General features: G+C 54.4%; 1 protein-coding gene across 1 annotated transcript in view; it reads left to right on the forward strand.

Moving 5' to 3' along the window:
- The window catches only part of RAB26 (RAB26, member RAS oncogene family), a 30,334-nt gene extending 19,542 nt beyond the window's left edge, over positions 1 to 10,792 (forward strand). The window contains exons 3-9 of the mRNA XM_005425961.2: positions 5,461 to 5,502; positions 6,146 to 6,212; positions 6,875 to 6,927; positions 7,555 to 7,620; positions 7,772 to 7,828; positions 8,066 to 8,142; positions 8,607 to 10,792. Coding sequence (XP_005426018.2) covers positions 5,461 to 5,502; positions 6,146 to 6,212; positions 6,875 to 6,927; positions 7,555 to 7,620; positions 7,772 to 7,828; positions 8,066 to 8,142; positions 8,607 to 8,709 — 465 coding nt within the window. The 3' untranslated portion in view covers positions 8,710 to 10,792. The remainder of the gene's footprint in view (positions 1 to 5,460; positions 5,503 to 6,145; positions 6,213 to 6,874; positions 6,928 to 7,554; positions 7,621 to 7,771; positions 7,829 to 8,065; positions 8,143 to 8,606) is intronic.
- Positions 10,793 to 11,592: the final 800 nt, after the last annotated feature.

The following is an 11,592-nucleotide window of genomic DNA, read 5'->3' on the forward strand; positions in this document are numbered from 1 at the left end:
AGGGGGGACAGGATGGGTGACTGTGACCGTGTCCGCAGGGGTCCCAGGATGAGGGAAGAGACGAGGATCTGACTCCATGTTTCAGAAGGCTTATTTCTTATTTTATGATATATATTACATTAAAACTATACTAAAAGAATAGAAGAAAAGGTTTCACCAGAAGCATAGCTAAGAATAGAAAAAGAAAGAATGAATAACAAAAGCTTCTATCTTGGACAGAGAGTCCAAGCCAGCTGGACTGTGATTGGCCATTAATTAGAAACAACCACATGAGAGCAATCACAGATGCACCTGTTGCATTCCACAGCAGCAGATAACCATTGGTTACATTTTGTTCCTGAGGCCTCTCAGCTTCTCAGGATAAAAATCCTAAGGAAAGGGTTTATCATGAAAAGATGTCTGTGACAGCTGTGGGGTGGCTCTGGGGCCAGGCTTGTGGCAGAGGGGACAGGATGGGTGACCCCTCCAGGGGGCTGTGGGGTGGCACCAGAGCGGGCTGGAGGTGCTGTGTGGTGTTAACGTGCATTTCCTGGTTGTGCTGAGGGGCTGGGCAGGAGCTGAGCAGCCAGAGCACGCTGCGGGCTCTGAAAGGATCTTGGCAGCAGGCAGGAGTGTGCAAGGCCTGGGGAGGAAAACATCCCAAGGCAGAAGTTCCTATTTTTAGCTGCACAGTGCAAATGCATAGAGCTGCTGAGGAATTCATCCCCTGCCCCAGGAGATGGATGGCTGGGGTTTTTCTCTGAAGGGAAGATCTGTGGCAGAGGCAGAACCGTGCTGGGGTGTTCTGGCCACTGATGGGTGTGTCTGATGGTGGCACAGCTGAGGAGGAGGAGGATGAGGATCACTGAATGTCCCCAGTGCCTGGGACATCCTGCAGCCCCACACAGCACGGGTGGAGCAGGACCATGCGCAGCCCTGCCTCAGCCACATCCCTGCTCTCCCCATGCCCAGAGGCTTTCTGCAGGCTCCAGCACAGCATCAGGCTGTGCCTCCCCTCTCCTGCAGGCACTGGGCTCCTCGAAGGGCTTTCCCAGCTGGAGTGGTGGCCTGGCTGTGCTGGGCTGTGCAGGATCAGGCACTGCTTGGATTTAGAGGGCCCAGGATTTTGGAGCTCTGAGGGGGCAGAGTGGGGCTGCTCCTGGATCCTGGCCTGGGCAATGGGCTGGGATGTCCCTGAGGCAGGAGCTGTGCCTGGAGAGATGCTGAGCCCCCAGGAGCAGCTCCCTGGCTGCACATGTCTGGGGAAACCAACCTCGGGGTTTTAACGAGCAGATTTAATGCAGTGTCCTGCTGTTTTGGGCAGATTTCCATATCGATCCTTGATCTATTTTTGCAGCCGCCGCTGGAGGTGGTTATTTGTGTGTCTGCTATATCACAACTCATCCCATTTCCTCCTGGCACAGCAGTGTTTGTGCTCACAGGGGCTCCCTGGCTTTGCCAGGTCGGAGTTTGGCTCCTGGTGTGGCCCTGGTGTGGGGCTGGGGGGCTCCAGTGTCACAGACACATTTCATGAAATATCCTTTCTTTAGGATTTTTATCCTGAGAAGCTGAGAGGCCTCAGGAACAAAATGTAACCAATGGTTATCTGCTGCTGTGGAATGCAACAGGTGCATCTGTGATTGGTCTCATGGGGTTGTTTCTAATTAATGGCCAATCACAGTCCAGCTGGACCGGACTCTGAGACAGAAGCTTTTGTTATCATTCCTTCCTTATTCTATTCTTAGCTAGCCTTCTGATGAAATCCTTTCTTCTATTCTTTTAGCATAGTTTTAATGTAATATATATCATAAAATAAGAAATAAGCCTTCTGAGACATGGAGTCAGATCCTGGTCTCTCCCTCATCCTCAGACCCTGTGACACGGTCACACCCCAGCCCCCTTCAGCCCCCCCTGCCCTGCGGTGTCTCCTGGCTCCCTGCAGTAAAGGACAGCCCAATCTGTGCCTCGCTCCCAGCTGGCCTGGCCCGGTGACACCACAACCTAATGACATTTCTGGGTGGCTGCACTGTCAGTCCCACAGCTCATTACTGGCACTAATTAACTCTGTGCTGCCCCAGTGCCTGCGCCTGCTTTGATCTATAGTCACTAGTGCCATTTATCCCCATTCTGACAGGAATCTGCCCCCCCCCAGCTGCAGGAGATGCCTCCAAGGCCCAATAATCAGATTTTCCATGGTAAAAGCGGAGCCCCTGTGCAGGGGGTTGCTTGGGTGGGCACTCCTGGGCAGCAGCCCTGGAGCCAGCAGCAGTCACAGCCCCAGGGGCCGGGCTGGGGGTCCCCTGGCTGGAGCCTCTGTGCTGCCCCTGAGCAGCTCCCCATTTGTCCAGATAATTGCAGAGCAAATTGATCCGTGTATCCAATTTAACTTGAAAGGCTTTAATTAATGAGTTCATGCGTGTAAGAGCTGGGGGAGGCCGGGCTGTGGGTGATGCTGAGCCTGGGGTGTGCTGCAGCTTCAGTGCCATGGGCTCGGGCACTGGGGACGTGCCAGCTGCTCCTGGTGGGGTTCATGGGCACTGTGGGGACCCTGTGATGGCATCTGCCTGTCCTGTGGGTACCCTGTGACCCAGGCTGTGGCATTTCCCATCCTGGGGGTACCCTGTGATCCGGGCTGTGGCATCTGCCCATCCTGGGGGTACCCTGTGATCCGGGCTGTGGCATTTCCCATCCTGGGGGTACCCTGTGACCCAGGCTGTGGCATTTCCCATCCTGGGGGTACCCTGTGATCCGGGCTGTGGCATTTGCCCATCCTGCAGCACTGTCTGTGCACGTCTCAGCAGCAGCACAGTTTCACCCCATTGCCTTCCCCTCCCTCCCCTCTGCTGCTCTGGGCACTCGTGGCTGTGGGATGGTGCCAGAGCTGCAGCCAGAGGGGTTCGCTGTGTGATAATGCTACTCTTAATTGAGGACCATCTGCACTTGGTAATTTAATTTTTCCTGCATCTGCAAGGTTCTGACTTTGTTTATCTGATGTCCTGACGATTATTTAACTTGGGAGCATCGTGTTTGTCCGCCCTGGGCACTGCAGGCATTCCACTGCTGCCCCTGCTAGATGAGGTCTCAATAACGTTTGCACTGCCCCAGGAAAAAGGACACAAAACTGAAATTGGGAAGGGCGAGAGCAGAGCTGAGGTGCAGGGATGGTTTTGCTGCCCGAATTGTGGCAGGAGGCTGCTGGGAGCGTTACCCCTGCTCTAACAAACAGTGAGATGAGCAGGAGCCCTGAGCAGCACAGCCCCTCCCTCGCCAGCAGGGCTGGCAGCACATTTCACATCTCAGTGCCTTGACACACCACAGCTTTTGTCTTTGGATGCTTATTAGGAGCTCAGCCCCCAGCTGTGCCTTGGAAGGGCTGACAGGAGGGAATTGAGGCATCTCCTTAAAAAAAAAAAATAAAAAAAAAATTGGAAGCTGGAAAGTCACTTAGCTGTGGTGTGGGGGAGACCTGGGCATCTGCTTCATCTGAACATCTTGGACACTTCCAGGGCTGGGGCAGCCACAGGTGCTCTGGACAAACCTTGGGATGCAGGCAGGGATGCCAGCACCAGTGATGCTCTGGCTCACTCTGGCTGTGTTTCCTGCCTGCAGGAGCACTTCTACAGATTCTCACCAATCCCACACCAATCCTCACAAAATCAATTTTTTCCCCCAGGCTGGTCCAGCAGCACCTGGATCCCTGTGCAGACTTGAACTAGGTCTAAGCATTGACCTCCCTAAAATATAGGTCAGCCATAATTAGTGTGACTGCTGTTGCTGCTGGCTCCGTGTTAATTAACTCCTGAAGTGGAGGTCAGAGCGTGTGGGGCACCTCTGGAGCTCCAGCCTTTTTGGCTGCTCCCCAGATGCTTCAAGGTGGCTTTGGCCTGGCTGATCCATGCTCAGGGCTGGGGCTGTGGTGTCTGTCCCTGTCACCCGTGGTGTCCTGCCAGCCTGGGAGCACGGGCACACTGGGGACATGGCCATGTCCCTGGGCACAGCCCCACACTCTGCTCTGAGCTGGACGTGCTCATGTGGCCATGGGGCAGGGCACCTCTTGGTGCTGGTTTTAACGTGACACTCATTGTGGGAGAGGCTCAGCTCCACATGTGGGGAGCCCTAAAGCCCCGGCCGGCTCCCCGAGCCCTGGCTTTTCCCTGAGTAGCTCCCTGCTCCCCCACCCCAGTCCCTGGTGCCTATTTTTACAGCTCCTGGGCTGTGAATCACTTCTCTCCCCCGTCTCAGTCGCTGCCTTTGAAGGTATTTATAACCCTGGGCCGTCTCCCTGCGCTGCCTGAGCAGAGAAGGATTCAGCGCTCCGGCTCCTCCTGCCCTCTCCTCCTCTCCACATCCTTGTGGAGATGTGCACGAGATGAGATGCTCCCTCTGCCCTCCTTAAAACTATCAATGAAGAGCCTCACCAGCACCTGAGGGGTGTGGGATGGGCAGGGATAGGTCTTTGCATGGATCCCTGGGGTTTGGTGGCACTGCAGTGGCTGGTGGCATGTCCAGTGCCAGGGTGTGTGTGAGCCAGCAGAGCCCAGCTGGGGTCGTGGCAGCCTTGGCCATCCCATGCCATGGGAGATGGGAGCATCCCAAACCAGCTCCAGAGCAACTGGAGGAAATGGGATTTAAATGATCAGCAGAGCAGCCACCAGCTGCCTCGTCCCACTGGTGTGCTGTTCCCTGGCCGTGGTTCCAGCACGTCCCACTGATTGCTGTGCTAATTTCTATGGATCTGGCAAGCAAATTAATCTCTTCTCTGCTCCTTCCCCTGGGACCCCCGGTCTGTAGGCTTGCATTCCTTTAATGTTTGGAGAGGCTGGTGCAGATTGCTGGGATGGTGGCTGCTCTGGGACACGGTCAGGATCCATCTCCTGCCCTCCCTGTCTGGCACAGCCACCCTGAGGGACACTGAGGGCTCCCACACAGCTCCCAGCTCTGCCAGGGCATCCTTCCACACAAAATATCCCATTGGCTTTGGGGAAAACCCACTGTGGAGGGACACTTCCCCCTCTCCTCCTCGGTTCCACCTTTCCTAAAACCGAGGAAAACAGGAGGGGAAACATACTAAGAGAGAGACCAGGAGAAGAACAGGTCCAAGGGGCAGGAGCAGGAATTATTTTTAATTTGCTGGCTGCATGTGAAGTGGATATCTGTGTCTTTTGAAGGCTATTAAGGTGGGATGTTAGTGCTGATTAATTTATGGCCTGCGGTCTCCAGCCTGAGCTGGGTGTGGCATTGCCAGGGTTTAGGTACCCAAATAGATGCAACTTTTGCTGATACAGGGAGAGATCCTCTGGCTGGGCCCTGGTGAAAATGGCTCTGCAGGTGCTGGGACCAATGGATGGGAGTTTAAGAAGCAGGAGAGGGGATCAGCCCGAGGGTTTGGGGGGAGCACTGGCTGGGATGGGGGCTGGCTGTGTCTCCCTTGGCGTCGTGCAGCTGTGCTCACCCCTCCCCACCCTTCCCATTCTCTTTCAGAACAAGGTGCTGACGGTGGATGGGGTGAAGGTGAAGCTGCAGGTATGTCCCCATGTCCCTGGAAACATCTCCCTTGCTGCCCTGGGTGTTCAGAGATGGCCAAAGCCCCTCAGAGGACAAAGCAGAGGAGCACTCCCAAAATGGGGCCCCACCTCTATCCTTTGTGCTCGTGTCTCCTGCCCTGGGTCAGCCTTACAGAGCCTTCTGGCTGCTCTGTCCCCTTGGCAGGGGCCTGCACAGGGCTGGGGGCTGTTCTGGCCACAGTGATCCCCATCCCAGCCTGTGTGCCCTGCAGCCAGAGCTGTTCCAGCCCCCTTAGACCTGACAGTTTCTGCGAGCCCTTTGCCCGCAGCTCGGTAACACAGATCCTCCAGGCAGCAGTGTGCTCTCTGCAAACCTCCTGCTGCATTAAGGACTGATAAATCACATTAGCAGGTCCCCATGCATCCATCTGCTCCATGGATTTTCCAATTAATGGCTGTGTTGGGAGCCCTTGGCCACGTTGTGTCCCCACGCTGAGGAGTGGGAAGGCGCTGCCTCCGTATTTATTGCTCTGGTCATTTTTCCTATTGATATCCCCGGGAGCAAAAGCTGGAGAAGCTTCCTGGGGTTGCACCGTTCTGTTTGGGCTGGTTTGGGTGGGTTCTGCTCAGGTCTGATCCCTCTGCTCCTGTCTGCCTTCCAGATCTGGGACACGGCCGGGCAGGAGCGCTTCCGCAGCGTCACCCACGCCTACTACCGGGATGCCCACGGTAAGCAGGGCCACCTCTGCTCCCGGGGAGCTCCTGGGGAGCCCCTGCTCCTGCTCTGGGGACCCTGAGCTGCCTCTGCAGGCCAGGTGAGCCAGGAATCGCTGGAGTGATTTTCCATGGGAAGCAGCTGCTGTGGATGGAGGAGGCTCTGCTGTCACAGACACATTGTATGAAAAATCCTTTCCTCAGGATTTTTTCTCCTGAGAAGCCGAGGCCTCAGAAACAAAATGTAAATAATGGTTATCTGCTGCTGTGGAATGCAACAGGTGGATCTGTGATTGATCTCATGTGGTTGTTTTTAATTAATGGCCAATCACAGCCCAGCTGTATCAGACTGTCTGGTCAGTCACAAGATTTTATTATTATTCCTTTTCCTTTGCTTGCAAGCTTTCTGATGAAATCCTTTCTTCTATTCTTTTAGTGTAGTTTTAATATAATATATATCATAAAATAAGAAATAAGCCTTCTGAAACATGGAGTCAGATCCTCGTCTCTTCCCTCATCCTGGGACCCCTGCGAACACCACCACTCTGCAAACACCAGCAGTGTGAGGTGTTGCTGTGCTGGATTTCAGTGTGTTCTGTGTCTCACGGCCACAGGGGCCGTGTGCTCTGTGGGCTCGGTCTGGCACAGGCACTAACGGGTTGTCCCTCTCTCCACAGCCCTGCTCCTGCTCTACGATGTCACCAACAAAGCCTCCTTTGACAACATCCAGGTACAGCAGCAGCCTGGGCCCTCCTGCTGTCCCCCACGTGTCACTGGCTGGGTTGTGGGTTTGTTCAGGAGCTGTGGTCACTTGCAGAAGGGCTCTGGTCACTGCTGAGCACCTGCAAGGACAGCCAGAGAAGGTGTTCCCTTTCACAGCACACAAAGGGTGATGGATTCACTGCTCCGGCACTGGAGACAGCAGGCAGCTGCTCACACCAGGGGGCCAGGGATTACAGGGAATTAGAGCAGGTTTGATTGGATTAGGCTGGATTAGAGGGCAGGGAAGCCACCCCACAGCTCAGGGAGGCAGGTTCAGGTGCCTGCTGGGAGCACTGTGCTTGGCACGGGGGCAGCACGTGCAGGACATGGGCACAGGGCACATCCCGGGGGCTGATGTTACCCTGGGAAATGGGGATCTGCTAGCAGACAAAGTGGGTCCCCCAGGGGTCAGGGGAACCCCAGGTACCCCCTTGTTGACAGGGATCATCCGTGGAACATCCCTGGCATTGCTTGGGGTGGCTGCACTGCCTACTGAGGGTGTCCATGGCAGCACTGGGGCAGCTCCCCATCACTGCCATTCCCCTGCTCCTCCTGGAGCCATTGCCAACCCCTCTCTTTGGCTGTGTCCCTCCAGGCTTGGCTGACAGAGATCCATGAATATGCACAGCAGGATGTGGTCCTCATGTTACTGGGAAACAAGGTGAGCCTGGCCCCAGGGCTTTGCAGAGCCTCCTGTTCCTCCCACGCTGGAGGCACGGGCAGGGGAGCCTGGCAGGGCATGAGGGGACAGGGAGGTTCATGCTGTGACCTTCCCAATCACCACAAACTGCTCTTTGCCATTCCTCTTGCAGGTGGATTCTGCCCAGGACAGAGTGGTGAAAAGGGAAGATGGAGAGAAGCTTGCCAAGGTAGGTGAGGATGTCCCTGAGGATGTGCACAGGAAATGGTCACCTGGAGACCAGTCTGACCCAAAATACACCTGGGAACACTTGGCTTTTTTTCCCTTGTCATGTTCTCCCCTTTCTCCTCATCTGTTCTTCCTTTAAGTTTCTACTAACACCACTTTTGTCCTCAAGAATTGCTCCCTGAGAGCCCTGGGAACACCCTTGGTGGCACTCCTGACAGGGCTGTGTCTCATCCCACAGGAGTATGGAGTGCCCTTCATGGAGACCAGCGCCAAGAGCGGCCTCAACGTGGAATTAGCATTCACAGCCATCGCCAAGTAAGTGACCAGAGCGTGGCCTTGTCCTCCAAAGGAGCTTTAGCAGTGTCCAAGCCACGCTGAGATCAACTGAGCTGGGCAAGGCAGCTTGGAATCATAGAATCCTGGGATGGCTTGGGTTGGAAGAGACCTTAAAGCCCATTCAGTTCCATCCCCTGCCATGGCAGGGGCACCTTCCACCATCCCAGGCTGCTCCAAGCCCTGTCATGTCTGGCTTTGGACACTTCCAGGGATCCAGGGACAGCCACAGCTTCACTGGGCAACCTGTGCCAGGGCCTCACTATCCTCACAGGGAAGGATTCCTTCCCAACATCCCATCTACCCCTGCCCTGTCAGGGGAAAGCCATTCCCTGTGTCCTGTCACTCCATGCCCTTGTCCAAACTCCCTCTCTGGCCCCTTCCAGACAAAATCCTCTCCCTGCCAGAAGCAGCAGTGTAAGAGTAGCATCTCTTCCCTTTGCCAGGGAGCTGAAGCACAGGTCCATGAAGCTGCCCAACGAGCCCAAATTCAAGCTGCACGACTACGTGAAGAAGGAAGTGCGAGGCTCGGGCTGCTGCAGGTCCTAACGTGTGTTTGTACAGAGACTCAGGCCCGTGGGCAGTGTGTGCATGTCCGTCTGTCGTGTCTGTGTCTGCCCCCAAGGCCAGCTGAGAGCAGGGCACAGAGCAGCAGGAAAAGCTCTCGGATTCTGCAGCCCCCGCATCCATCGGCTCCAGCTCCCCTGGCCAGCGTCCCTGCCCTGCTCACAGGTGGGAGGAAGGGGTTTGGAAGGGGCTGGGCTCTCTCTCCCTCTGTGCCTGCTCTGTGAGGCTGCTGTAACCTTGGTGAGAGCCAGGCTGTGATGCAGGGGAACCAACACCTTCTCCCCACCTAGGAGGAAAAAAGTCCTGATTTTTTTCTGGGTAGGAGAACGTCCTGAATTCCCTTTTCTTTCCCTGTGTACCTGGAACTCAGCTGAGAGCCCTGGCCTGGGGCGTGCAGGAAGGATGCGTTTGAAGGCAGCCATTCCTGTAGGTGCTTTCTCCTGACTGTCCATCCCTGTGAGGTGGGACACGTTCCCATGGTGAGGGATTCTCCTGCTCCCTGCAAAGGCAGAGCTTGGCTGTCTGAGTGAGCTCCTGCACACCTGGCTGTGTACAGAGATTTCTGAATGCTCATCCCTTTGGGAAAGGCTCTGCTTCTCCTCCTTCCGCCCTTTCTAGTACTTTGAGAAGAAACCTAATGTATTGCAGCTTATCCTAAATACCTTCCTCTAAGTGTGATGGTGTTTTCAGACTGCAACAACGCTTTGATATCTTCAAAGTTCTCTTGGGCAGCTCTTTCTTTTCACCGCAGAGAGCTGGGGGGAAGCTGCAGGCAGTGATTTTACAGGCTGCAGACTCCTGCCAGCTCTCTTCAAGGGCCTCCTCACCCCTTTGGTCTGTGTCAGGCTTTTGGCTGTTTTTTTGTCAAGCTGCACTTCTCAGTACAAATCTGAATCTGGATGAAGTGTTTGGCCTTTGGCAATTTTTCCCTTTGAAAACTCCACGCACACCTCAGCAGGTGCCCGCTGCACCGAGCCTCGGTGGCTCCTCCAAATGGAACAGAATAAATCACCCATCCTTTGCCCTCCAGCCAGCACCAGCCCCCCAGCTGCTGACTCAGATGCCCCTGCCCCTCATTTTTCCTGGATTTTGGCTCCAGCACTGCCTTCCTGATGGGCACAAGGAGCCTCTGCAGCTCCCACGTGCTCTGAGCTCCACTCCTCAGGGAGCTACAGCAACATGAGCAGCTACAGCTTCACAGGGTGAAATGGATCTTAAAATGAACCAGCTTTCTTCCCTAAATAGTATTTTAGGGGAGAGACAAGTCTTAAAATTGTCTGATTAAAAATTTAAAATCACCTGTGGAAAACCCATTTGTGCAGGAATGTTTGCATTCCTGGCAAACCCTGTGCCAGTCCTGCAGGAGCAGCCAGGTGAGCTCTGTCATGGGGGGCTGTCAGGGCCCCCTCTCCCCAGTAATTTGGTTTTGTGTGGGGCAGGACCAGCCTGGCAGCTCCATGGCTGTTTCCTCATCCTGCCCTTGGAGCAGCAGCAGCCCCATCCCGAGGTGACAAGGAGTCTCCCTAAAGGCAAAATTTAGGATTCCTAAAGGATTAGGATTCCTAGTGTTAGGTTGCTACCTTCCCTGTCCCTCAGACTGGCATCTGTCTGGGTTACAAAGCTGACAGCTGCTCACTTCTTGCTCAGTGTGGTCTAAAACCAATAAAAACCCCTTTAAATGAGGAAGATGTAACTATTTTCCTTTGGAGCACTTCCAGCCTGCCTGTGGGGAACAGACTCTGCTCCAGCAGAGGCCTCACAGGCCTGGTTGTGGTTTACACCCAAACTTCGAGCAGGCTCAGCCCCTCTCCCAGTGTGGGACTGGTTTCCCAGTGCCTGCACACTGGGCTGGCCCCAAAGCTCCTCCTCACGGCCGTTTGGGATTTTCCACGGGCCTTTGCTGCCACCACGCGGAACTGCTCAGCGCAGCGTTAATTATTGCAGTTAATTGCTCACAGCACCCAGCCATGTGCGAGGACTCGGCCTCACCTGCAACATCCCATTTCTGCTGGCTCTTGTTTACAGCTTTCGGTTCGTTCCTGTTAATAAAATTTTTTTAATAATCTCCATGGCCACAGCGGTGTTTTGATTGTCTAAACAGCACTGTTAAGTCGTTTAAATATTTCAGCTCAGCCTTGAAACCATCTAGATCCACACGGCAGAACCAGGGTATGACAGTTTAAACTGGATATTGGGGTAATTTCCCTGGCACAGCTGCCAGGGGCACTGCTGTAGTTCCCATCCAACCAAAGTGACTCCAAGACTCCAATGAAGGGAGTGGGGCTGAGAAAAATGCATCAAATTTCAATGCACTCCAGTTCCACTGAGTACCCACACAACATTTCCAGTCAGCCTTTGGAGGTACATGTCTCCCATGGAAACATTGATAAACAGAAGCAAAACCCAGACTTTTCAAAACTTTATTCACCTGTAAACTACAAAATTTGCTTTATATAGAAGCTGAAGTAGAAATACAACAGTAAAGCATTCACACTTAAAGCTGGTGTTGAGTGGGAAAACCTTACAGGAGTAGCCGATTATCTTCCACGGAGCTGAACAGAAAAAACATTTTAGTTCTCATTCTACACACTGTAGCACTAGAGTTAAGAATGTAAATCCTTTCACTTACTCACACTACTGCACCCACCGCCCGGCCAGGATATTCACCTTGAACTAACCCACGAGGGAAAGTAAAAGTCGGTGAATTCTCTCCTCCAGCCCATTCCGCAGCTGCTTCTTTGTGCTCTAAGAGCCGCCTCGTTGCGGAGCAGGAGCATTTCCCGGGGCTCAGCCCCACTTACCGCAAACACCGGAGCAGGGAACACCGCCTTTTACCGGCCCACAGCGGCGGGACAGCCCCGGATG

Source organism: Geospiza fortis, unplaced genomic scaffold (assembly GCF_000277835.1).
Source record: "Geospiza fortis unplaced genomic scaffold, GeoFor_1.0 scaffold213, whole genome shotgun sequence".
In the NCBI taxonomy this organism is placed as follows: Eukaryota; Metazoa; Chordata; class Aves; order Passeriformes; family Thraupidae; genus Geospiza; species Geospiza fortis.